A 27,996-nucleotide genomic window follows, 5' to 3' on the forward strand; every position below is an offset into this window, starting at 1 on the left:
CAGTTAGCAGCACATCTTGGGGGTAAGTCCACTGCTTCAAGCCGGAATCAGTGCAGGGTTGGAGCCCTCCCACACATGTCTGTGTGTGTGTGCATACTGCTAAACCAGACAAAGCCTTGTAGCTCCTTCGAGAATCAGTTTTACATTGCTTGCAGTCTCTCTCTGTCTCTCTCTTCACACTTTCAGTACAGTCTAGCTGAGTGGGTGAAAAGCAAGGAGTTCATGAGAGAGAGAAGGAGAGAGAGAGAGAGAGAGGGGGGAAGGTGAGAGAGAGAGAGAGAGAGAGAGAGAGAGAGAGCAAGCGCAGCCACTCATTCGTCCCTCACTCCAGGCTCTAAGTTTACAGGCAGCCAGGCAGATTTTCTTGGCTTGGATGCAGCGCTCATGACAGGATTAGGAGCCTGGGATACAGGATCAACCGGAGATCTGCAGGTCCTAGTGGATGAGCCCAGGTCAGATTGTCACCCTGCACAGGTAGGAAAGAAAAACAGTGCATCAGACCTTTCTGCCTGCATATATACAAATTTGCAACCTTGGGACTGTTCAAAGTATATTTCTTTAACAAAATCTGATTCTCCAAGTGTTAACAAAAGGCCACAGTGAACCCATTAAATCATAAAGTAAAGGGTGCAAAGTTGCAGAGTATGTAGCAATAAAATGTTTATAAAATGTATAAAGTGTTGCCTTTTAATTTTAACAGACATATATTACTTCCCCTTTGTTTTAACCCCTTTGTTCTTTAGAAATTACAGGGAGTTTAGAGGCGTGCACTAACAATGAATGAAAAAACTCTGTCAGTTTTCATTACTTACTAAAGGATTGATAGTAAGAGAGTCAAAGACAAGTTTTGGCGAATGCAGAAGCAAAATTGAAATTCTGGATTGAGTGTCAGACACTAACTTAATAACAACTCATCACAAATGTGAAGCTTTGAAAGGGGAGAAATGAGCAACACACAAGTGTGTAGAACATGCAAAATACAATTAAAACTCATAAACAGGGAGGAGATTAGAAAATCTTTAAAAAAAAAATAATTTCAGCAAAGCTCTCTCTTGTTTCTTGCTCTGTATTTGTTGATCTGTTGAATTGCTGAAGTAAGCATTCTTTCCACTATGAATTTTTGAGCTGGAAGTGCTGAAGAGGTGCCAAGTTTATTTTAAAATGTGTGTGTGGGCGGATGGGGATCATTGTCGCCAGAGATTAATTTTGAAATCTCTGCAAAAGCAGCAAAAGAGAAAAGAAAAAAACAGGAACGAAACATCCAAGTTCTTGTTTCAGATGCTTCCTTCTTATGTTATGTAACTGGCCGGTGGTCCCGCTCACACTGCTGCAACAGATTGAGCCGAGCACCACTTCTGCCAGGGAGAGAGGTGAATTTCTTTTCTTGGACCCTCTTTGCACTGTAAGGAAGAAATTATAGATAGCCACGCCCTTATAACCCTCCTGTTGTGTGCTATACTTCATGTTCATTGAATGCAGCCGGTTCTCTATCTCGTTGAAAATGAAGAAGGACTGCAAGAGAGTTCAAGGAAATGGCAAAAAGCATTCACATTTTCAAAAAGCTTGATGTTAGAATATTCTAAAGGATTCACACACTGCTGCACAGATTGTGCTGTTTTCTCGCAGGTTGCTTATATTTGATTATATTTGCGCATGTCCTTGCAGCAATATGCACACACAGATTTACATGCCCTCTTTTAACTGAAATTCCAAACGTACGCTTGGGAAGTGGGAGCAGCGTGTGGTTTCACCCTGAAATTCTTCAGGGAGAAAAGGAGAGAAGAGAAACTTGGTAAAGTTGCAGGTTTACTTTGATTACAAAGTGCATCAGTGCCTTTTAGTAAAACTTCCTTCTTCTCAGTCTTGTTGCAGTTACATTTAAATAGAGCACGCTGGGGTAAGAACACGAGTGGGAGAACTGTGTTCGTCTTTACCGCTCAGATGTGTCTGGCACCAAACCAAAGCTGGGTGGTGGGGGAAGGCATTGTGCATGCGTTTGAACTCTGTTAAACATCTTGTGTCCGCTTTTGAACTCCCTTTTAAAAAAAAAAGTAGACACTGAAGTTTGAGGACATACTATGTTACCAAACACCGCAAAATATTGCATAATAATAAGATAAAGCACTTTGTTTTTTAGGATGGGTGGTGGTGGTAGGGTAATGACTCCATAATCTTTACTTAAAGCTGGCCATTTTTCCCATACAGGAGTTGCACAGATGCAGCTGGACGCTGGTCACTCTCAAAGGGGACCAACTGCTGATTTTGGACATGCTTTTGCACATGTTTGGATTTCAAAGTGTTCTTGAAAGCTGTTCCTCGTGGGTCTTGCAGGGGGAAGACACAAAAACAGGCAAAATGGCTCGTTTCTGTCAGAAAAGTCCTCCTTCTGCTGTTTGCTTTTGTGAGCGGGGGCACCTCTGACCCTCTCCGAAACATTCAAGCGTTCACTTTCTGTCTCCAAACATTTCTTTCACAGCACTCTCAGTTTTCCTCCACTGCAGAAATGAACTTGTATGGTTTCAATTAGGCTCTCAGGGACGTGTGAGGGTTCTCTCTTGAATGCTTTCTACATGCGCAGCATGTCTGTCTCTGTTACTGTCTCATCCTCTCCTTTAGCATTATGGGTTTATTATTAGACTTCCCTCCCACTTCTGTTTTCTATACATTCCCACTGTCTGCACTTTTATTATTTCCCTGTCTTCATCTCTCTCTGTTTGGAGTAGCTTGTCGGTAGGTCTGTTAAACAGTTGCATTTGGGCACACAGGAGAGTTAACCCAGAGGAAACAAAGCAAGGTCACTGTATTGGGAGGCTTTCCAGTGTATTAAAGAAGAAAAGTCACCTATCACATATAAGCTCACTCCTTGTCCATGCTCTCCAATTTTCTGTCTTTTTTTCTTCTCTTATTAACTGCCTGACTTACCAATTGATGGCTTCCGTGTGCATGCGACTTGGATGGAATTTTTACATTTCGTATTAGTAGCTAAGCAGGAAAACCTCATTCTTGTTTTTACAGCCTCCCCTTCTTGTTCTCACTTCTCTCTCTAACACAGTGGCCCTTGTGTTTCTGAACTGTTTCCCCTGGCGGTCTGAACTCTTTCCATACCAAGTGGCCTGTCCACTGTTACTGGAGCACCAAGATCCTCTGTGGTCGACCAGTGTAGGTAGCCACTGTGCAGTCTCAAGGCATTGCTGGTGATATACTGTTACACTAATCACTACAATTTTCAGGTTTTTTTTTTTTTTTTTTTTTTTTTTAGCTTTTTAGGTACGTCCTGCTTCATCATCAGTCAGGAAGTCATTGCCGTGGTTTTGACTTGTCTTTTCGTCATTTGTAAACCAGCAACAGCGCTCTATCCTGATTATGTAATATCCCAGCAGTCATCGAGAGGTCACCGGTGGTCTGTGCTTTGGCCCACAGATATAATCTGACTAGATCTATTACACGGGGACCTTTTGCTGTGTCAGTTTTCCCCCAGCTGGCCAGGGTTTAACCAAAAGGCTTTCTTCTTTGTTCTTGGCTTAACAAAAACTGTGACACTTAAAACCAAACAAAAAATATCTCCTCTTTGCCAGCAGGAATTTCCCTTTAGCTGATGTCACTTTTTTTTGGTAACTTTAATTTTGTCTTCGGGACTTGCACTTTCTTCCTGCGGTTTCTATTTAGTCTGAAACATCTTTTGCATCTGGTTTTCGAATAAACGAGCAGCCACCATCTGTATTTGTCCAAACTGCAGTCAGTGCCTCTTCTTCTCTAACTCCCTCTTCCTGATGTAGGTGGTATGCGATGGTGTTAGAGGCCAACCTGTCTGCTCTGGTCTACTGAGCCGAAATGGCCCATTTGAGCCCACACAGACAATTCAGGAAACATACACAGACACTCAAAGACAGAGCATGCATATGTCTGCGGGTGCCTGTTGTATGCATACTTTGCTATCTGCTTTATTATCCAGTACTCACAGCCCTAAATTATGTGTATATTTTGTGCAGTATGGGTACTACTGTACATACAGTCAATGAATCACTTGTATCTTTTCGTTTTTTGCACAATATCCATTTTTATTGCAATGCAGTAAACTTTTATTACGTTACTATTACACTACTAGAGATTCGTTGAGAGTAATCATACAAACACTCGCATATGAACACAAATCCCTAATACCTTATTTTGTCTGGATACAGAAGATGTTGCATTTAAAGATAAACTCACAAGACACTCAATTTGCTAGTATCCTTTAGTCGTTGGACGCACTTCAACTCTTCATGGCATTAATTCAACGAGGTGCTGAAAACATTCTGCAGAGATTTTGGTCCATGTTGACATGTTAGTATCACACAGTTTTTGCAGATTTGTCAGCTGCACACCTGTTATTCAAATCTTCCGCCGCATCCCAATGGTACTCTATTGGATTGAGACCTGATAACTGTGTCAGACCATCTGAGTACAGTGAACCCAATGTCATGGTCAACAAACCAGTTCGAGATTAAATGTACACATAGTACATTTTTTGAGTTGCTGTTAACTTCCTATAAGAGTGATAGTTCTCCTCTGAAATCAACAAGGCACTTTTTCTGCCACGTATTGCATATTTTTCCTGTTTTTCGGGCCATTTTCTGTAAACTCTAGAGAAGATTGTGTGGGAATATCCACAAATCAGCAGTTTCTGACATGCTCAGACCAGCCTGTCTGGCGCTAACAAGCATGCCACGTTCAAAGCCACTTAAATCTCCTTTTTTTCCCCATTCTCATCCATGGTTTGAATGTTGGCAGGCCAGCTAGACCTTGTCTAAATGCCTAAATGCATTCGATTCCTCCTGTGTGATTGGCTGGTTAGTAATTTGTGTTAAAAAGCCACACAACATGTGTACCTGACAAAGTGATTGGTCAGTGTAGCATAATTGGTAAAAACCAACCTGAAGAGCACTTCACATAAAAATATAAGAGAGATTACTGTAGAAATGGATGACTTTTTCTGATGACTTAATCAAGCTACTTTTAATTGGTGCTTAGTTGGGGTCAGTATACACTCAGCTTGGGTCTGGAGATCTTTCACTTAGTGCTTTATTATAACACGTTACTTTGGTAGGTGCTTGAAGGCATTTGATGTGTTCTCAACAGAGCAGAGCTGTCTCTGGGCAGGGACCAGTTTGCACTTCACTGTCACTTTGTTGTTGTTATGTGAAATATTTTATGATTCATATGTGCAAATCTCCACACCCTCTAACAACATCCTATCTCATGCGTGAACTAAAATTGGGCAATTGTTGGAATGCAAATTAAAATCCAATTTGATTTTGATCATATGCTTTTTGTATATAATCAGAGAATGCTTAAAAACTGAGACTACAACAAAAGCAATCTCGCTGTTTGATTAGTAACTCTAATTCCAATACTGAAGGTTGGAATGGTAGTGCGTTCACAGCATTACAGATGTGTGAATGTAATATGAATGTTATAATCCGTTACTTTTTGATGTGTTACACCGAGCGCTGCTCATAAAATGATATAGGGTTAAAAATAATTGCACTTTGGATAAGGCACATTAAAGCTGGTTCAGCAGGGAGACAATATATTCAGATCAACACTCCCTGCAAACTTTCCCCAAAACATATTCCTCAGACTTAGGTATTTATTCAGCGGTTTGTTTTCATTTGTGTCGACAACTTCAAGCTCTTTTGCTCATCTAAAGACTGCATGCATCAATTGTCTTGTAAAAAGTTATTGGTTTCTTTGAAAAATAAATTCCTCACAACTGAGCCAGAAATGCAAAAAAGTAATTAACAACAAGAAAAAAAACCCTCAAAGAACATGCTGTATCTCTACCATTGTAAAGTAACCCGGAGACAATTAAATGCCACTCTTGCTAGCAGGCAGGACTTTTGCTGAACTCGTGGATAAAACTGTGTTCCAGACTGGGCACAGACATGACACTATCCACACAAAAATTATGAACAAAAAAATGCACTATGATTAAGGTCTCTGGGGCAAAAGAAAGGACTCAAATTCTTTGCACAGGTTTATTTTCACGTAGTCAAAACGCAGGGACATGTTGCTACCACATTTTATGTCTAGACCAAACTCTATTCTTGTTCAGGACAGATGTTATAATGCCAGGAAAACAGTCTGTGTGATATTTAGAGACGCCCCTGAGGATAAATGGGCCTTCTGTAGATGTTCTAAGATGGAGGGAGATAGTTTTTTTTTCTTTTTCTTTGACCACTTTGGGTTGGCATACACTGACCAGTGGTAACTGGAGTGGGAAATAATACCAGAGTGGAAGGACTAAACTAGTCTGCTGTGGCCATGGGGCTAACCAAAGGGACGGGTTTAGCCTGAGTGGGTTTATTATGGTCACAGCTGGAATGTGTGCTGGATAATGTAGAGTGACTATGCCAATAGTTGTCTAGAAGCTTGATAACCACCTAGCTAGCTAGCTAGCTAGATAAAAAGAGAGATAGACCAGCACCACAGTTACATATATAAATGGGTAGGTATACATCACTAATGGGTTTGACCCCCTTTTCTTCATGGCATAGATTCAAAAGCTTCTGGAAATATTCTTTATAGATTTTGGTCCATATTGACATGATAGCATCTGCAGTTCCTGCAGATTTGTCAACTTCACATCTGTTATGCAAATCTTCCATTCCACCACAGCCCAAAGGTGCTCTATTGTGACATGGCTTGTTATCCTGGTCAAAGTATCCATCACAAGATCAGTACACTGTGGACATAAAGGGCTAGACATGGTCAGCAACAATACTCAGGCTGTGGTGTTTGAATCACTCTCAGTATTTTATGGGGCTCAAATGCACCAAGAAAATATCTTCCACACCATTACACCACCAGCAGCCTGAACTATTGATTCAAGGCAGGGTGGATCCATGCTTTCATGTTGTTTATGCCAAATTTTAACTCAGCCAACAATGTCACAGCAGAAATTGATACTCATGAGACAAGCCAACATTTTTCCAATTATCTGTTGTCTAATTTTGAGCGAGTCAACTGTGAACTGTAGCCTCAGTTTTCTGTTCTTAGTGGACATGAACGGCACCCAGTGTGATCTTCTGCTGCTGTAGCATGTTTGCTTCTAGGTTCAGTGATGCTTTTCTGCATAGCTTGGTTGTAAGAAGAGGTCATTTATATAATATAATATAATTATTATTATTATGTCAGTTTAAATGCCTTAAACTGAAAGCACTTACATTGGCAAATACTTAAATATTGATACACAGGGGATGTGTCTGGATCTCCTCAACAAGTCTCTCTGTGCTTTCAACCTGAGTCTAGTCTAGTCTGGACTTTATACGTGGCACAAGTCTCTCATTGTGTTAAAACATGCCACTCATCAGCTTCATAAACATTTAACACAGGATCTATAACGTGTTCTCTTGCTTGCACACCGGCACATAAATACAGAGAAAGAAGAAAGACAGGCACAGTTAGGCAGATAATGATAGGTAGTGACTTAGAAGACCAATTCATGAAGTTCTTCTTGGGTTTGGAGAGAGCTCGCTGGAAGGGAATTGCTGCATATAATGGCTTCAGTGAAAGAAACGTAAGGTTTATGTTTGCTTCATTTGATTAGAGATCATTTGTAGATGGACAGAAGATTTCTCAGTGAAGTGCAAAGTATTTCCCCAGATACATTCTCAGCTGTTTTTGCTTGTAGCTAGCTACATGCCCTGTCTGTTCTTCACAATGGAACGACACCATCTGCATTGACAGGCTTGTTCCACTGTATGAGTCTGAAAGACGGTAAGAGAGCTGCGGTTTGGTACAGTTGGCCTTAGTCAGCACACATGTGTGTCTGTATGTGTGCGCGCGGGGTGCACGTTGGCAGCCCTGTCGGCCTTCCCCTCTTTTTTTCTTTTTGGCTCTGATAACACAAGGGATTCATGACTAATATATTTTGGCATGAAATGTGCACACCCATACACATGCGCATATTAACATAGCCAGCAGGCTGTGAGAACAACCGACTGTAGAGTAAAAAAAAGACAATTACCATCATTATTAGGCAATAAATAATAATATTTACAGTCTTGACATATTCATATTTGCACCTGATGACAATGTTGGAGTTTGACAGTGCAAATGGCAAGAACAGCAGACCAAGAAACAGACATACAGGCTCTATGTGGTTTTAAAAGAAATGGTTTATTTTGGAAATTTGGTAGGCTGCTGTAAATATGAAACTACAATCAGCCTTGTTTGCTTAGCAAAATGACTGGAAACCATTGAGAAGTGCCCTGATATTTAAAAAAAAACAAAAAAACAAAACTGCTTACATTACCTTTTAAGTTCACTAATTAACACGCCACATTTTGGTGGTTTGACCTATATAGTAAACGGTGTGTAAACAAACCACAAACTTGTGGCTTTACATGGCTTTTTATGTGCAGTACTACATCCAGGCCAGGTTTCTGTGGTTCTGGATGATCTTCACTGGTTGTTTGAGAAACCTGACAGATAATGAAACATATATTGTATTGTCAAACTGTCCAACTAACACGTACATGTGGCAGATATTTATACACATAACACACTTGTTACTGTATCGAGCACTCTTGGTGTTTTAGATGAAGGAAAATGGCTCTAAACACATGAAACTACATGATTTCAAATGCAATACACACACCCCCTCACACAAACAATTCCTATATTATAAGGAGAAAAACTGTTTAGATCTTGAACATACAGCTTTGTTTGGCTGGAGGCAGAAAACAAAGAAAAAAAGAAAGAAAAGAAAACTGTTATGAACACACATCAACCTCGAGAAACGTCTTTTCGTTTTTTCTCAAAACCCCTTTTCCACCCCCACACCCCATTTCTGCCCACTCCACAATCACTCAGCTTTCCCACTAATTCTTTCAACATGTTCAGCATTACTGCTTTAGTTGTTGCCAGATATTGACAGATTGACAGATTGCCAGATGTTGACAGATATGCTGTAATAAAGCAGATACTCTTTATCTGTGTCAACTTCTCCTTTATGTTGCACATAAATGCACACAATAATGTGATGTCAAACACTGACATTTTTATGTTTTCTATTCTATAAAAGCATTCAATGCAAAGTGCTCATGAAGATTTTAAAAAAAAAGAAAAAAGTGTGATACTCAGCAAATGGGTTCAGGTAATCCTCAAATCCCTGGTATAAAGAGTACTGAGGAAAACCTGCATATGGACCAGGAGAACATCCAAACTCCACACAGTAGGGCCCAAGATGCAGGGTCTTATTAAGGACTCTCTTGCAAATCTTTTAGAATTTTGTGAGAAGTTTTCACTGAAGACCTTTGAAAATTCATTTTCTTCTCTCCCTCTCTTCCTCTGTTTGTGCCACCAGCAGTGACTGACCTGTATCCCTTCCTCATCCAACTTCCGAAACTGACCTGATTGCCGGGCTCCATCCTCTCCTCTCCTGTCATGCGTCTCCTTGTTTCCCTCCTGATCTTGCTACTCCTTGGATCAGCGGAACCCCGGAGAGGCCCTCGGTCAAAGGCTGTGGAGAGGGGCGCAAGGGGCCATGTACGAGGTAGAGGCAGGCCCAGCGTCATGAGGCGTCAAACTGAGGTGTGCTTGGAATACATGGAGTCGGGAGAAAAATACCTTGACTGCCAGGATAGGCAGCTGACCACTGTGATGCAGGACTGGCCCAAAGATATCCACCACCTACTGCTGGCGAGAAATAGAATTCAGGTATTTACAGGCAGATTTCTGTAAACCTGGTGCAAAAATAACAACTGATGTTAATTACATTGGACTGGAGATAATTTGTTTTTGCAAGAAATTGGGTTCTTTGCAGCAATTAAGCCTGAGTTAAGTATCCATAATCTCTTACTCTCAATGCTTCAGATGGCTTGTTGATGCCATGAGCATCTGTGCACCAGTTATTTGGGAGCAAGATCAAAGACAGACTTTTCTTCCTTGTGTGTGCAGTTTTTTGCATGTCTGAGCAAGTACAGGATGTTTATGTCGCAGGTGCTGAGAGAACTGAAACAAAATGTTAGCCTGCAGCTTAATAAGTGGAAATGACTGAGCAATAGACACTGATGAAAGCAATGAAAACAGGTATAACTTATGCGGGAAGGAAACCGGCTCTTGTTTTATTTTTATTTGTGTCTTCGGCACTTTGATTTGGATTTAAACAGGATATATTTTATAATTTAAAACATCGTTAACATTTATTTTTTACACTAAAATATGTAATTTAAAAAGTTAGATACTTGGAATTACAGATAGAGAAAACTGACCCATGCTGTGTAATTTGAATGTCTTTCACCACTTGCAGCACTTTGGGTTTACTGTTGCTGTTCAGAAATGGTAATCTTAACATAGTGGACCACTGTATTTTCCAAATGTGGGAATTTTAAACTTCAGGCTCTGAAACAGTTGCCCATACACCAGTGGGTAATGCCACAGTAGTTATGGCCATTTTTTATATAGAATCTGTGGTATAACATGGGGTCAAATGGCCGTAGGAGGCTAAATTCCTACAAGCTGCAAACTGCAGACGATTGAAGTTTTTTAGTACAGTAAAGATAAGAATAATGCACAAGTAAGCTGATGGTAAATGCTACCATATTGTCCAGAAATGCAAATAAAACAACTGGAGTACATCTCTCCTTTCAGATTTTGAGGGACAACATGTTTGCTCAGTTCACCCAGCTGAAGAGCTTGGATCTCCAGCAGAACCGCATCTCCAGGGTGGAGGATGATGCGTTCAGTGGCCTCTCCCAGCTCAAAACCCTGCTCCTCCAGCACAACCAAATGACAACAGCCTCCGAGGAGGTCCTGCTCCCCCTACCCCGCCTTACTTATCTCCGTCTCTATGACAACCCGTGGAGCTGCCTGTGTCCCTTGGAAAGCTTGATCAGAAAACTGCAGCTGCCAGGCAACCGCAACCTGGGCAATTACGCCATATGTGCAGAGCCTCTTTCACTGAAGGGTCAGAAACTAAAAAAGTTGACTGTAGACCTGCTGTGTGAGGAAGACAAGGGGCCAGAACCTGGAGTTGTAGAATGGCCAAAGCCTCCGCCAAAAATAAGGAAGCCAGATGCCACCTCCATGTGCCGCACATACATGTTTCCCAAACCGCTGCTGGACTGCAGCAACAAAGGTGAGAGATTGTCAAGTTCTGTATCTCTATATCTTTATCTATACATTGTGACCTGTTCTTTAAATCTGTGTCTTCTTGCCTTGAAATCTGAGGCAAGAAGACACAACTTGGATGCCACTATAATATAAGTTGACGTATGTAGGTCTTGGTTGGGGCATCAGAGGTTACCTATTAGCAGCATTGCTATGAGGATGCTGGTTTGTCCAGATGTTTTAGAAGGACTGGTGTGAAGGTTTGTGCAGAAAAACTTGGACTAAAAGCACCTTATTAAAAAACTCATTTACAGTTTGTTATGTTCAAATTTTGGTTTTTTATTAACTGTGAAATGGGGGGGAAAATACTTTTTTTGGACGGTGAGCATTATGTACTGGATGGGGAAGTTGTGGTTAGTAAAACCACACAAAAATCATCTTATATCCAAGCTTTATTCTTGGAAATGTGGTGAAAATAAGAAAATATTACCATGTACTAAACTGAGCTGGTGTAACATAGTAATCTTTATACTACATGTTTGTTTGCCTGTTAGAAAAGTTGCATTTCAAATTAACTACAAAGTACTCCATTCTTTTATAACACTAACTAGATGCTGAGTAGCCCAATTTTACATTTACGCCATAAACGCAACACAAAGAAGAAGCCATGTGGGGAGTAGGATGTGATTATTTTCTTATCACTGACAAAGTATCTCGAGGACATCACTGAAAGAAAAGCCAGGGTGAGGTACATAGAAAATTATGGAATTTAACAGTTGTTTTCACTAACCTGTCAATCCGATTTAATTAATTTTCTCTAATTGAAGGAATATTGTTCTGGAATGTGACTTTGACCCCGTGTATCATTCTAGCTTTAGCATATTGATATAACTTTTAGTGAAAGTTGAAAAGACATTATAGAAAAACACTGAGATGTTTATTATTAGTGCAATAGCAGAAAAACGATCAGCTTTAATCAAACTAAATGTAGGAATGAAATAAACTCTGACAAAGAACAATTTCATTGTTTCTGAATCAGACAGTATTTGTCTGAATCCAACCAATTTCAGGTGCTTTGCTAAACGTGGCCGCTTCTTTGTTGCAAACAGATAAACTGCTGTGAGAGGAGTACTTCATATGAAAAGGCACATTTATTAGCTTTGCTCAGCGCTCTTTGGGACACAGTCATGCTTATTTGTTCATTGAAATTAGGCGCAAGAGTTTTTTTTGTTGAATTATGTTTGGATTATAAGCAGGCGGCAAGCAGAGATGTGTTTGTTTTATTAGCAATTTCTACACTGGCTGTCTGAGCCTCGCTGGGTGGAAAGGCGTACACTCTCTTCTCCTTTTTCAAACTCTTGCTCAGTAGTGGAAAAGTTAGGATTAAAAAGTAAGGTTTCATATATATCATAGGTTTTTGTGTGAAGGCAGATTTCTTTATCTGATCAGCCTGTATTTTAGGCTTGTTCTTGTTATTACCCATCATGTAATGAGACATTTGACGAGTTAAACTTTTGCAGTACTATGAAAAAGTATTTGCCCCTTCCTGACTTCTTCTTCGTTTCGTTTCTTTTTTCTTTTTGTGTGAATTTTGTAGGATTTTTCACATCATCGAATAAATATTAATATTAGACAGACCACCTGAATAAAAGAAAAAAAAAATTGCAATAAAGCCAATGAGTCTTTGACATCGCTGTAGAGGAATTTTGGCCCACTCGTTTTTGCAGAATTGTTTTAATTCAGCCACATTGGAGGGTTTTTGAGGCTTTGCAGCGTTTAACATGTGGGTCATGTTAAAGGCTTTTCTGACCCCAATCCAAAATGAACATTTGGATTGGCCGAGTCAAAGTGCAAACTTAAATGCATTTGAGATGCTGTTGCATGACCTTCAACAGAATTCCTCCACTGCGATGTGAAAGACTCACTGCCAGTCATTGCAAACACTTGATTGACAAGGACTGGCGCAACCAGTTTTTAGGTTTAGGGGCAATTGCTTTATCACAGCACTACACGTGCACTCTAAACTTTGCAAATATAGTCCAAGTTCTCACCCAGGTTTTCACATCTGGTTCTATCTTTGCATTAAGCTGTCACTATGAGACTGTTGTCATAGTGACCCCAGTGTTGCCTTCAAAAAGACAGAGATGGCAATTTGTGAATTTGTGCAGATCCCTCGTGGTTACTTTCATGTGGCCTCTCCAGTTCCTCTTCTATCTTCTTTTTGTTGCCCTCTCACCATCCATTTAATTTAACACACACTGAAACTCTGACACTCTCTGCGTCCATTATTCTGACCAAGTCCTACATGAGGATTTGAATACATCTATCAATGGCGAGCTTGTATCCTCCTGAGAAAGCAGTCTTTCATAGAGAATCGACAAGCCAAAACCACACAGTGCAGCTTCTGTGTCGTAAGGGCCTGAAGAAGCTTTTGCATATTTTCCTAATTATTTTTTTTCTACAGTAAGACATTTGAATATGTTCTTTATCTGAAGCATCATAAGGTTTCTCTGTTTCGCTCACAGGGTGAACATCCCATCCATCTCTCCACTACTTCCCTTTTTTATGCCCAGTAATGGTTCTCCCCATCCTGCCTCTTTCTAAACCACACCGCACCATAAAAGCTGCATGTGTTGTGTGAATATTGCTTAATATAGTGCAGCTGTTGTGCATGACAGTTAATTCATGGTTTTGTGCTTTTGATTTGGATGCCCACGCTGCATATTTACTTCTCATTTTGTTCTTTTCCATCACTTGTGTTTTCATTTAATAGTTGTATTTGCTGTGTGAAATCTAATCTAAGCATTACACTTACATGATTTCCCACTAATCTTTTGTCTATTTGACAATCTAAGTGCTTAGAGTTTTCTTTGCTGTAATTCAGCCGAAATGAACTACTGTTGAAAGGCACAGAGACACAGTGTCTCTGTGGCTTAAAAACTAACAAATCTTAAATACTGATCTGTATGCGTTGGTTTATGTTACACATCAACTTTTGAATCTCACAGTCTAATAAGGCTAACTTGACATTTTGGTTAACTTGATGTGTTGGTCCACTGAGTTAATGTGACCAGTGAACCGTGGTATATCGTCAGATTTGATTTTCACCCAGGTGTCATTCACATACCTGAACCAATGATGTGGTGGTGTTCCAGGGTAAGACAACAGAGCCCTCTTTTCCACTTCTTCCATGAACAAGTTGGCCACAGTGGGTGAAACTGGGGAACCCATGGCGCACCCATGTTTTTTGCATATGTTTTTTTCTGTTTTTTGTACTGACCCGTTTTTGTAAAAAATGTGGAAAGAAGACAGTGCCAAAAGCAAACACACTTGGTCAGTGCTGAGAGTGGTCCTGTTGTTGAAGTTGATGTCATTCTGTAATTTCTTACGAGCTGCGTCCACTGCTTCAGTGACTGGAACACAAGTAATGAAAGATGTAATAACATCCCTTTGTCAACAAAATCTAATGTCTTCTGGATGTGGTGTTTCGAGCTGCCTACCAACGTGTTGAGGATTGAAGCCAGAAACTTTGAGATGTTATAGGTGAGGATGATGGGGAAGGCATACTGTAATAAAAGGATAGAGTACAAATAGCACAATGTATCTCCAACTGCCACATCTGTAAGAAAAATAGACATACAGCACCTGGAACACAAACTTTTGAAAATGCACAGGTACATAAATCAACAATATACGTGTGTGTGTGTAGGTGTGTGTGTGTGTGTGTGTGTGTGTGTGTGTGTGTGAGTGTGAGAGAGAGAAAGAGAGAGAGAGAGTGTCGAGCGTGAGTGTGAGCGTGTGTGTATGTGTCTTTGTCACGAATGTACTTGATAATGATGGTTAGAAGCCACAAAAACAAAGCCCAGGAGCCAGAAGCAGACAGAGATGGATCGGGGAAAACCAGGCCACCCGCAGCCCGCAAGAGCAGGGCCGTGCAAAGACGTTTAAAGGGGCGGGTGCTCAAAGTTAAAAAGGGGCACATTGAATCAGGCTGAATAACAACACACATTCATCAAGAATCTAATATGGGCAACAAGGCAAAGCAAACGTAGCCGATGTTTTACCTGATGGGTACAATGTTGCTGTAGAGGGGTTGCTGTGGATAGTGCTGGAGGGCAGGGCTGTGTTGATCTGAGGCTGTAGACATTAAAAAGTCCATAGGAGAGATGGTAGCTGATTAAACAAGTGTCATGAGATAATAACAAAATGCAAAGATTGGTGACAGCACTTGGAACCATAAGGCAACAAAAAACTGTGAGAAATAAACTCGGCTCTGCCTGTGAATCACTCTTTGCTTCTCTTCTTCCTTCCATCCCATCATTTCATATATCACTCTCCACTTGCTGTCTATGTGAGAACAAGGCACAACTTGCTATTGCAATAAACTATAATCTAATTATCCACACCTAACAACTCTTGCACTTAATCTATAATAAAATGATGACAGAAAAATGTTATAGCACTGCCTTTAGTAGCCTCACACAGCTCCTACTGTTTCCTCCTCATGTCCTTACCAGGCATGTCTGGACAATGTTATATCATGAGTAATATTTTTTTTTAAATCCATCTAAATTAAACACACACATGCACGCACACACAGTGACATTTTAGACCTTCTTCAGAATACTGTATATTCTATGGGCATCATGGTGCTGATCCAGAATCCTTACATTATTATTTATTACTAGAGCTACAATAATAAAGCAATGAGGAGGGGGAAGTAATAAATATGAAATAATGTATTTATGATGATTCCATTTGTTTCACGATCCACTCTGTGCAGGGGCAAAGCTTATTACATTTTTAAACTGTAGAGATACAATAATTTTACTGCCGTAAAATACAAATTTTGTCTTATTTAAAATATAAATCTAATATAATCTGCTTCTTAATGTATGTTCTTTAAAATACAGCGTGTGTTTTTTAAAATATTATAATAATGCATAATTATGTGGACATGCATATTAGATCGTTTTTAGTGAAATATAATCCCCCCAGAAAGGCAGGAAAAGCTCTGTAACTTACTTTAAAACTAAATGTGTTCTAAATACTTTAAAACTAAATATGTTCCCTAAAACGGTGACAGAGCTACAGACCCATGACAGCCTTACACAGGTAGCCAGCAGCTATGACCAGCACTACATGTGCAGTTAATAAAAGGACAGGTCATGTTTGTCGCGCTGTTGCACACACAGCACGCTCGTTTGTTTCAGTTCGTCAGTTGCAACAAGACAGCTGACCAACGTGTACGTAATAAGCTAATACTCCTGTGTGCTATATACTACAATGTACGCTGTACACCTACTTACTGGTTTTGTCGCATCAGTATGTGTCTCTGAGTTAACTTGTGTTTCTCCTACAGCTCCGACCGCAAAAAATGCGCGTGCTCTTTGTGAGCTCGTTCCCGGCTCGTAACCAGCGCGTTCTGCCGTCAAGGGTAGATCATTGGTTAAATGTGATCATGTGACTGATGCAAGCCAGATCCTTTTATTTAGCAAAACTGTGATTAATAGTTAAATATTATTGTTGAGAGGCACTGACAGGACTACGCACGCACACACACATTAAAAAAATAATAATAATTTTTTTTTTTTAAAGTTGCCTCAACAAAAGGGCACTTTGGGCACCCATCAGGAAAGGGGCGGGTGCTCAAGCCCCTCTAGCCCCCCACCCCCCCCCCCCCCCTCTGCACGTGCCTGCCCACGAGTACTGAAGACCTAAGGCCAAACATCTTCACCCAGCAGGAGAAGGAGGGATAAGTAGACACCCCCCTCAGATTATACAGAGCACTGTGATTATATTGGCCACTGTGATTATATTGGTTTTAGGGCCATGGTGTGACATTAATGCCCATTTATCTACAGTGTCTTAGTAAAGTCCTTGGCCACTGTTATAAGAACAGTTTGAGTTCTTTATAGTTTGCTTCCAAGGACCCAGATTATCCTTTAGTTGTTAAAGTGCTCTTGAGCAATAGTTCTTCTGTGTTTTTCACGGGCTTTCAACGTTTTCCTTTGGACATTGGCTGCTTTTTTGCTCATTTTTAGTCCAGTCTTGGTACGTGACCGTTTTCAGAATGTCTGTCAGGCTACTCAACTCATAAAAAAAGCACCCAACTTGATGGATGAACCAGTGTTGTATCTATGCATAACAGAAAACTTAACTACACTAGAGTATATAAAATATTCTAGTAAGCCCCATCACTTCTGATATCGTAAGATGTTATACATAAGCCAGACGTGTTAAATGAGAGCAAAAATCTTCCATCTTTTAACAGTCCCCCCCCGTCCAACATTATAAATCTCATGATGCTGCTCAGAAACCCAGTTTTATGTTCCTAGACATTGTTTTCAAAGCTGCTGTTACAGCCGGTAAATCATAGATTTCAGTGGTAACAAGTGCTGTGTAAAAACTTGGGACATTTGACATCTGAGTAGGCAGCACAAAAATGAATCATTTGTATATGGTGACTCGGCTGCACATACACCCACATTCATAGCACTGTTATAGCTCTCTATGGATCTCGTGGATCACAGACAGCGGGCAGATCGTTAGCAGGAAAAAAAAAGACCATATTTTAGGTTGAGGAAAAGTTGCTGTGGTTTCAAGGGTCCTGACAGCAATGTTAACTGTTTACCTTTTGGGAAACTTTTTTACTTTTTCACCCTGGGGTGAAACGGTCACAGAAGCAATCAATTTAGCATGGGAGTCACCGTCATAAATATAAAGTAAACAGAGTTACTAATAGGTTTTCCACTTTTTACACTTAATAATAATCTCAACTCGGTTGCTAAGGGTTCTGAATAGACTAACATTCATTGCACTGCATATCTGTGTTTCTTTCTCTGCCATGAAAGCATTTTTGGTACATTTACAATTTAACAAGTAAGGTGCATTTGACCTCACATGACATGTGGAACCAAGAAAGGCCCATCCTAATATATAAACTACTTTATTGCATCCTAGTGCAACTATGCAACACATAGTACTGCCTAACATAAACATGTGAAGGAACCTTTTCCCCCATCAAAAGTGGGGCATGCTTCCAAAAAAGCCATAAATGGCTGCTTACTATTCACTAGTAAGCAGCCACGTCGGCACTGTAAAAAATTAATGGCTTCCCTTTCTGCTGTCTAAACAGTAAAAAAAAGTTTTGCAACACATGCTCTGAGTGAGTTCAGTGTTTTTGCACAAATTGAATATTTGCTTTGCAGGAACGACTGCGGAAGCGCTTCATGATATTTTATGGAATCTGAAGCCAAGAAAGAAAAGAAAAAGACTCTGGCTACAGTCCTGTACTTCACTCCACATATCTATTTAAATCATCCAGAGTGCTAGCACATAAATAGTAGAGTGGGCTACACAGATAAATTTCCAGTTGATGCTCTGCACTCCTACTAAATAATGTAAATAGCTTCGTTCTTTGTATTGAGACTGTGTAAATATATATTACTGCTAAAAAGTTATTTAAAGTTGGCCTGTTGAAGTGAACCAGGTGATTCAACTTAGACTACAAATAATAGATTATGACATCTGTGAGAATTTAAAAAAAAAAAATATATATTTATAATGGATGTTTTAAATAGATTGGGTTTCCAAAAAGGAAACATTTTCTCATGCAGCTATAAAGCATGGAGTCCTTTTTAAAAAAAGAAAAGTCCAAGAGGTACAGCTGTTCACCGAACTAATGACTTCAGCAGATTCAGCGAGAGCCCAGTGCAGTGATAAATGACTTTCACACTTCCTGACCCAGGTCCTTCCTCTGTATCTTCCTTCATTCATCTGTCTCATCAGTAGAGACATGTCAACAGATGTTAAAGCAGGTATCTGCCATATCTGTGCCATGAAAAAAGTGACTCCTGATAAAAGCTTCCTGAAACTTCCTGAAAACACAATTATCTCCAAAAAAAGAAGAACAAGCAAATCGGTCTCTGCTCACCCAACACCGTAACTCAGCTTTTTGTTGAACTTTTATTACCCCGAGGGAAACATGGACTTCTGGTCACAGACACTACTGTCACAGCTGAATACACAGTGTAGGCGTAGGTCTTTATTTATGGTAAAACACCGAAGACCACAGATGTATCTGTCTTTGCAATGGAGGATTTGCGTTTGGCTCGGAAAACTGAAGTCCGATTTCTCACAAGGGAATCAGGAAGTTTAAGTCTAATGTTGGAATGACCGCATTTCCCTTTCCTAAAAAGCTGCTTTGACAACATTTCAGACACATGTACACCTATTGGCAGGCTGGGATTCCCTTTAGGTTTTCCAGAAGAAAATTTCCCGCCACATTGGACTGATAACATGTGCTGGAATGCTCTCCGAAGACAATTTTTGCTTCCCTGCATCACATTACAAAACAATAATCATTACACTTCCTGAGTCTGTTGGCTACATCTGTGTGTGTGCTGCATGTGTGTGTGTTTTCTTGGAGTCTGTAATGATTAATGGCACCATGCCTCCATGATAAAACCAGCTATAACATCTGTGGCAGTAAAGAGTACAACATCTGCGCTATAAATTTGTCCGTAAGCATACTTCTGGTGCAGCCTGTGTAAATAAATACATTCAGGAAACATCTTTGTATGCTTTGCCACACACATTTCATTTATGATCTTACTTACAAATCTACAAAAAGTTGGCATTCCATACCAAAACAAAGCATTGTTTAATTATGTCTTAGGCCGCGCTTGCTGCCTATGCACACTTATGTTTCCTCCAGTCTGCAACTATTTTGCTTCAGAAACAATCAGCTATGATCCTTTTGATGATACAGGTTGCATGGGCCACCTAGTCTGTTTTAAACAGCGCTACAATGTGATTGGCACGGTAGATGGGACTTCCAATTTAAAAGATATTCATGATGTTGCCCACCGTGACAGGTTCAACAAATCTAATGACTCAGGAAACCACAGGCTTTGATCCAAAACCTCCAAAAAGGTAAACTGTTATCAGAGAAACCTGCATCTATTCATTGTTAGTGCCGAACATGCAGGTTTCAGCCTTTTATTTTCAGTGGTTTTGTAGTGACGGCGTCAAATCTTTATTTCACCTCCCCCATCTCGGCAGGAGGAACATTTATAAAATCTACCTCCGGTGTGGGACTTTAATTCAAAACTCCAGAGAGGCTCTGTTATAGAGATTGCGATACGTAGGACGCTTTGACTGTTTAGTGCATTACTGACTTCAAAGACAAGTATGAGTGTGTGCGAGTGATGCTTCCAGTGTAAGCAGAAAAGAGATCCCTCTGGCAAATAAGTGAAATGTTGTCATACATGATGTCCCCTTTGACTCCATCTTGAAAATGTAAAAAGTTGCACACAACCTGCGAAACCATCTTGAAGCCATAAAGATGCAGACACATTTCTGTCTGAGTTGAAGAGCCGGAAATGTTCACACCCTCTGTTCACATATCTTTTTTTTGTGTGCACTGATGATAGTAAAAACTTTTGTCTTTCAGGTATCGTGAAAGTTGAAGGCCTAATGTTTCTGAACTTTTTCTGTCTGCAGATTTGATTAGCATCCCACCTGACCTGCCATCTGACATAGTGAGGATGGATCTGTCCAACAATAAAATAAAACATCTCAAGCCAAAACATTTTGTGCTGTCCAAAGACCTCAAACTTCTCAACCTCAGCAGTAACAACCTGCACCATATAGACACAGGTAACAGAAGCGCCGCTCACATATTCTCTCTCTCCCACACACACATGTGAATCTGAGCATTCGTATCTGGATATCCAAGCATTTTGTGTTGTCACAGCACAGAAAAGAGACCCAACTGCACAACTCAGAGATAAGATAAATTCCATTTTTAAGGGTGGTTCAATTCAACTGTATCTATATAGCAGCCAATCACAACAATCTCTTTAAGGTGTTTTATGCCAGGGATTAATAATAAAAAATAATTAAATACAGAGTGGTGTATAAACAAAGCGATTTAAAAGTGGTGAGTGAAGAAGAAATGCTCAGTACATCATGGGAAGCCTCAGCCGCTTAGGCCTATTGCAGCTTTTCACAGGAGATTTTGCAGGATTCTGGGTCACCTGATGCCCTAACTACACTACCTAGCTTGGATTTAACTAAGCAAATAGGTACAAGCCTCCTATTGGACAATTACTGCATGAGGGATTATCCTTCAGCTGGCAACAACTTATTTAACCCCAACTGGTGCAATGAGTTCTTTCTCATTTCATAAACAACCGCGTCGAAAGACACATCTCATGATCGTGGAAAATATGTTAGTGTGTTTGAGAAGGGTTAAATCATTGGCACCCATCAAGCTGAGAAAACATCTAAGGAGATTGCAGAAACTACTAAAACTGGGTTAAGAACTGTCTAGTCCATTATTAAAAAGTGGAAGGATACAGGGGACCCATCATCAGAAAAAAAAAAAGTAGAACTCAGAGCTATGTTTAATAGTAAACATGCACAATGTGAAGGGAACTCAAGGGATTGGGACTGAACAGCTGTGTAGCCATAAGAAAACCACTAATTAGTTTGGCAAACCAGGAAAAAAGGCTTCAATTTACTAGGGAGCATAACGATTGGACTCTGGAGCAATGGAAGAAGGTCATGTGGTCTGATGAGCCTAGATTTACCCTGTTCCAGAGGGATGGGCGCATCAGGATAAGAAGAGAGGCAGATGAAGTGATGTACCCATCGTGCCTAGTGCCTACTGTACACAGTGTTGGGAAGGTTACTTTTAAAATGTATTCCATTACAGATTACAGAATACATGCCCCAAAATGTATTCTGTAACGTATTCTGTTATGTTACTCAATGAGAGTAACGTATTCTGAATACTTTGGATTACTTAATATATTATCATGCTGTTTACAACTACATGAATGTACTATTGCTGTGATTTATTACTGTTACTGAAGGTCCGCGGCTCCGAACCGTAGTAAAGGGACCTCTGGCTAATACGGTGGGTTCTGTGTCGGGCTCGTAGCTGAAAACTAGCTTTACTTTGTTGGCTGGGTCAACTTTGCTAGCAGAGACAGAGAGAGGCGTTGAAAGGCTGCTCCAACAGAACTTATTGTTTTTGGAGGAAAACACGAACACGGTGTACAGTCGAGTCTTAATAGCTTACTTACAGCTGGGCTCGTCAGGCTCTCTTCTTGGCTGCAGTGGTTATTATTATATTTACATGCTTCCAGCTCCCGTTTCTGCTCGATGACAGCTCGTACTTTTCCTTTTTCTCCCTCCCTCGCTCACAGACATATAACGTGTATGGCAGTCCATTCTCCCTGCAGCACGGACTACACTGCCCATGATGCTACATTCTTTAGAGCTATACCTGTAGCATTCTGCCTGTTAGCTTAGCAGAACAACAACAAAGGCCTCTCTCAGCCAGGAAACACGCAGAGAGAGCGGCACCCTGTAACCATGGCAACCGTAACGCTGCCTGGAACAACAGAACGTAGCTGTCAAACAAAACCCAAACAGTCCTGACCCGCCACAATATGAAACAGGGAAGTACCGCCGTGTAATCCATTTATTTCAACAAAGTAACTGTATTCTAAATACCACCTTTTTAAACGGTAACTGTAACGGAATACAGTTACTCATATTTTGTATTTTAAATACGTAACGGCGGTACATGTATTCCGTTACTCCCCAACACTGACTGTACAAGCCTGTGGGGAACGTGCTATGATCTGGGGTTGCTGTAGTTGGTCAGGTCTAGGTTCAGGAACAGTATGTGGTCCAAGAAGGAGGTCTGACTATAGTGAATGACAAGGTTATTCCATCAATGGGTTTTTTCTTCCCTGATGGCATGGACATGTTCCAAGATGACAATGCCAGGATTCATGAGGCTCAAACTGTGAAAGAGAGTTTCTGGGAGCATGAGACATCATTTTCACACATGGATTAGCCACCACAGAGTCCAGACCTTAACCCCATTGAGAGTCTTTGGGATGTGCTGGAGAAGGCTTTGCGCAGCGGTCAGTCTCTACCATCAGTGCAAGTTCTAGGTGAAAAATTAATGCACTGGATGGAAATAAATCTTGTGACATTGCAGAAGCTTACCGAAACAATGCCACAGCGAATGCGTGCCGTAATCAACGCTAAAGGCGGTCCAATGAAATATTAGAGTGCGTGACCTTTTTTATGGTGGCCAGACAGTGCATATGCTTTATCAAGAATGAAAGTTTTAAGCTTAATCTTAAAAGTAACCAAGAAAGTTGCCAGTGATACAGTGATAACAGGATGTATCAACGTTTCAACACATCCCCATTTTGCTGTACTAATGACTAAGAGTAAGACCCTGTGACGCAATTTGTTACAAATTTGTTACAGCATCATTAATGACTAAGACCATGCAATTTCATGTTTTAGTTACAATAAGCCAAAAAAAACAATAATTATACTTGACTACATTTTTGTAATGATAACAAGCAGAAATTCTGGCTACTCCTTCAGGGCAGGGGCAGGACAACCTTCCTCTTTGCCTACAGATTCTCCCACAGTTCTCTATTCAGGAATGTCTTATAATGTCCCACTATAGGATTAAACTCCTTGAACACTTTGTGATATTTCACTTTTTTTCCCCTCAAGAAATACTGCACAATTTTTTTTTTTTAAATTTAAAATTGATTGAGATGAACCTGAGAAAGAAGCACGTGTGCCACTCACAGGGAAAACAGATATCTGTGATTTATTACAAAGATGTTGTTTATCACCTCATCTCTAAGCCTCACTGGCTTGTGCTCGGGGTTCATTTTGAGGACATCCAAGTCAATCAAGATGTGACATATTTAAAATTGTGAACAGGTTCATGCTACACACTGTGGCTAGAAACTGCAGTGCAAGCAAAATGATTGAATATGCAACGAACTTGCAATCTCATTACCTTTGAAATGGCTGTTTTGAAGACAGGGACCAGGTCTGTGACCACTCGCAGTTAGCTGTTATCTTCAAAGCAACTCAAGCAAGTCAAGGCAGCAATAAAATGGCAATAAGACGGAAAAAGTCTGCTGTCAGTTTCTGATTAAATTTAATCAAGTTGCCATTTACATATAATAGTTGCTGCAGGACAGCAATTTAACTGCAAAATGACATAGCTGCTTGTCAACCTTGACCTATAATGGCTATCAATACATTGATGGTTGTTGCACGCTCAACCACTGGGCAACCAACCACTACAACTACTCGCAACTGGCCTCAAGAGGCAAAAAATTGCAATGTAGTTTACTTAACTGCATTGTGACTGATTTATTAGAAAGTTCCCAAATCCTTTCCTTACTTCAGAGGCACATAAGTGCTTCTTGCCTTGTTTATTTCAGCAGTTCCCAAAATAATGTAAAATTACCCAATAGTTCATGAGAAAAAAGCTATTTTTATGGAAATATGTAACATTGGACATGGACATGGACTAGATGAGAAGGTAGAGGAGAAATTTGACCTCAGAAATAGAGGAGTACCATTAAAAAGTGCAAGTTCATTAATCTCACCGAGCTAATTATGTGCGAGTCCATCCCTTTCCTGGCCAAGAGGGAAATTCAAAAAGCTTCATTATCCTGCAACAGCACATGCAAACAATCTACTGTAGCTCACCCCACTGTGTCTAACATTCTCTGGAAACTCAAACAGAAATTCAGTATAATTGTGAGAGCTTGTGATTGCCAGTGGCATGTGGTTTAAATCCCCAAACCCTCTTTTTAATCATGTCCACATTCAGAGTAAATTAAAAAGAAAAAGTTGTTTATTTATGCTTTTCATGGGAAGAGTGGCCAGAGAGAAAAGAAACATGAATGAAAATGCAACATAAAAAAAAATCTGGCACATTGCATCAGTGTTCTCTTATTTGTGTTATTTCTTTCATGGAAGGCTTTGGCAGATTGTTTTGGTTTTCTAGGCCAGGCAAAACCCCCAGAATAGACAAAGCAGTAATTTGATGGTCACAGGATAATGCAGTGTACTTAAAGCCTAATTTTCCTAATTTTCCTCAGACTAATAACTTTATATCTTAGAAAATGTAAAAGGAAAGGGTCCCACCCAAGGTAAAATAAATAAATAAAAGTTCGTAATAGTCTTTAACTAAGTCAGTTTATCCAGCTGGCATTATTTCTGTGTTATTGCAAGTGAAGTTTCAGTGACTGGATCACAACTCTAAGTTTAGATGCTTAGATTAGGATCTCTTGAAGAGCATGGAAGAAAAGGTAAGTGTCCCTAATAAACAGTTTAGCCTTTAGGAAATATGCTTCAGACTTTCTGGCAAAGTTGGATGAAAGGATTTGTGTATTTCAGTTCCTGGGAAAGTAGCATGAATGTGGTCATTGTGGCTCCAACAAGCACATGAATAGTATCCAATTTGGGAGAGCCTCAAGCCTCATGAGTCCAGAGATAAGACATGGGAGGAGGAGGTGAAACGAGCATCCCTGCCCCCTTTATTACACTTCCTTCCTCTGCTATAGTTTCCTCTGTCTGTGTTGTTCTTGGAGATGAATGTTCATAAAGCTTATATAGACCCTGAAAGAATCACCCAACCAAACCAAAAAAAACTTTTTCAGTCTTTTCAAGTTCCCAATGTCATCAATTCCCTCCTTCTTAGTTCTCTACCTCCATACGTTCCTCCTCCTGTTTTCTCTGCCCCCCCCCCCCCCCCCATACACACACACACCCCTTTTCCGCTCTGTAAAGATCAAAGGCTGGAGAGTGTAATGGTCTTTGCTGTCCCATTACTCCCACTGAGAATGCATCCATGGGCATGCACGTGCACACATTAGAAAATCAGACAGCTAACAGTGACTGGAAACATTTGAGAATATCGGCAGTCACCTTTTAAATCAAAATGTTTGATTTTGCGTGTCATGAAGCCCAGCTGAAACCCAGTGTCTATACAGGGAAACTGGCCTCGGCAGCTTGCACATCTGGAAAAGCACCGTCAATACTGAAAGGTTTTAGAGCAACAAAAGCTCCTATTCAGATGGCATCTTTTTCTTGCATATTTTAAGTAAGACGAGGCTAAACTTCATACGTCATGAATGGAATTAGCCTTTCACCAATTGAAAAAATTTGGCACAGCGTGAAACCAAAAGTGTGACCCAGAAGACCCAGGTTTGTTGATAAGCTAGAAAAAAGCTAGAAAAAAAAGGGTTATAAAAAGACTTGATTACGATTGAAGACGATTATTCTTAAAGATAATCAATCAGTCAACAATGAACTAAAACGGTCCAAGAACTGTGAAAGAGAAACTGTGGTAGAGTTTAAACTGTGGCAATTTCTTTGTGTGTATTTTTGTTCCTTTTTAGTCATTTTATTCTCTGTTGAGTCTTAAATGGCTCTTTAAACCTCATGAATGCCAACCGAATGCTAACTAATTTAGTTTGCACTTTCCCTGCTCCCAGCTGCATTTGCAGGCCTGCTGTACCTCCGTGAGCTTGACCTCTCCAACAACAGTCTCCAATACTTCCAGTACAGTGTACTAGAGGACCTCTACTTCCTACGGGAGCTCTCGCTGGACAACAACCCGTGGTTCTGCGACTACAACATCCACTACCTAAATTACTGGCTCAAGCACCATCCTGGCGTCCATCACACTGGCTTGATCTGCTCAGGGCCGCACGAGTTCAAGGGCTGGCGTGTCGCGGATTACGTCAAGACCTACAACGGGGAATGTCCTGTAGATAAACAAACAGAAGGGACAGATACAGGACAGGGGGCACAAGAACAGTCAGAAAATGACGCACAGAAGCCAGGGATGGACAATAGTGATGGACAGGGTGCAAATCTTCCACAACACCTGAAAAAGGCGGCACCAAACAAATTTAAAATCATCAGGCTGAGCTAAAATGCAGACGGCTCAGAGGACTGGTAGAAATGTATTGAAATGGATGTCTGAGAACAAGCTGAACGATGGCTTAATAAAAGGAGGAACTCTGTTTTGTGGTAAAATCCATTACGTAGGCTTTTAGGGATAAAGCTTCCCTGTTCTGTATGGGTTGCAGAAACACCTAACATTTTCTTGGAGTTTATTTTTTGTTTATCACTTTTCTCTCTTACAGTAATTTTAATTTTGACTTCAGGATATACTTTTTTTTTCTTCTAAAAAGTAGTTTTTGGTCTTTTGGTATTAACGTATGCTTTTGTCTACTTGTTTTCAGGAAATAGAATTTGTTGTTTTTTGTATTGTTTTTTTCTGAAAATGTGTTTTACTATGTGATCGAAAATTTCCAGATACATTGCAGGTAATGTGTCAAGGATCACAAATGATTATTGCTAAAGTGTTCCATATTCCATATCATTAGCTGCTTATGGTGGGGGGCGCTGGAGCCCATTTCAGGCACAGGCACAGAGAGGGTATCTAAACACCACATAGAAACTCCCAACACGATAAGGTTCTTGCTGTTTACTGATCACCACCGGAGACTCCCAAGCAATGAAAAATTATCCATACAATGTAATACTAATCAATTTAAAAGGTTAAAGAAGAAGCTTAAATTTATAATGTATTTTTTTTCTTAAATACATAACATAATGAGTCCCAAGATGAACCTAATACAAGTTAATGTTCGTTTTTTTTCAAGGACAAGGCACATTAATCACCATTAGTATAAATGTGCTATTTTTTGCCAAATGGCTCATTTTGAGTTGCTGTTCCTGGGCCAGATGTTAAATTATCCATTAAAGGGCTGTAAAACATAAAAGAACACAATTAAAGGCCATTAGCAAATAGAGGAAGGAAAAAATAAAACAGGGTCAAAACTTGAGAGAATGGAGCAGGTAGCATGGAAACAATGCTGTGCAAAAGTCTAGGAAAATGGGAAATGTGTGTTTGCAGGAGTCTAGCAAGCTTTAAAGTCAGTATTTGGTGTGACCACTGTTATTCTTCAACACACCCTGAACTCTTATAGGAAAAATTCTTGAATTCATAATTCCATCAATTTAGGCAAGATC

The 27,996-nt window shown here is 40.2% G+C and overlaps 1 protein-coding gene and 1 long non-coding RNA gene across 4 annotated transcripts; one reads left to right on the forward strand and one right to left on the reverse strand.

The window, feature by feature from the left end:
• On the forward strand, positions 1-27,944 carry lrrc17 (leucine rich repeat containing 17). 3 transcript variants are annotated; one of them, XM_085139029.1, is made up of 5 exons: positions 1-474; positions 9,350-9,702; positions 10,636-11,122; positions 20,602-20,757; positions 26,448-27,944. In XM_085139029.1, the coding sequence occupies exons 2-5, from the start codon at positions 9,430-9,432 to the stop codon at positions 26,888-26,890; spliced, it is 1,359 nt and encodes a 452-aa protein (XP_084995155.1). In that variant the 5' UTR covers positions 1-474; positions 9,350-9,429; the 3' UTR covers positions 26,891-27,944. The 3 variants fall into 3 exon arrangements, with proteins under 3 accessions (XP_084995155.1, XP_084995156.1, XP_084995157.1); XM_085139030.1 differs by having other exon boundaries at positions 9,353-9,702; XM_085139031.1 differs by lacking the exon at positions 1-474 and adding an exon at positions 483-1,370.
• On the reverse strand, positions 9,321-16,754 carry LOC146499630 (uncharacterized). The gene is made up of 2 exons (XR_014870439.1): positions 16,404-16,754; positions 9,321-15,231 (listed from the first exon to the last, which is right to left on the reverse strand). It is a non-coding gene; the product is annotated as an uncharacterized LOC146499630 (long non-coding RNA).
• Positions 27,945-27,996: the final 52 nt, after the last annotated feature.

The sequence above is a fragment of the Neolamprologus multifasciatus genome, chromosome 17 (assembly GCF_963576455.1).
Source record: "Neolamprologus multifasciatus chromosome 17, fNeoMul1.2, whole genome shotgun sequence".
Taxonomy (NCBI): Eukaryota; Metazoa; Chordata; class Actinopteri; order Cichliformes; family Cichlidae; genus Neolamprologus; species Neolamprologus multifasciatus.

Excerpts from the sequence above, each read along its gene's own strand:
- lrrc17 (XM_085139029.1), top strand. The coding sequence starts at position 9,430 with ATGCGTCTCCTTGTTTCCCTCCTGATCTTGCTACTCCTTGGATCAGCG. Across the intron at positions 9,703-10,635 it reads TGGCGAGAAATAGAATTCAG|ATTTTGAGGGACAACATGTT; the intron begins GTATTTACAGGC and ends CTCTCCTTTCAG. Across the intron at positions 11,123-20,601 it reads GCTGGACTGCAGCAACAAAG|ATTTGATTAGCATCCCACCT; the intron begins GTGAGAGATTGT and ends TTCTGTCTGCAG.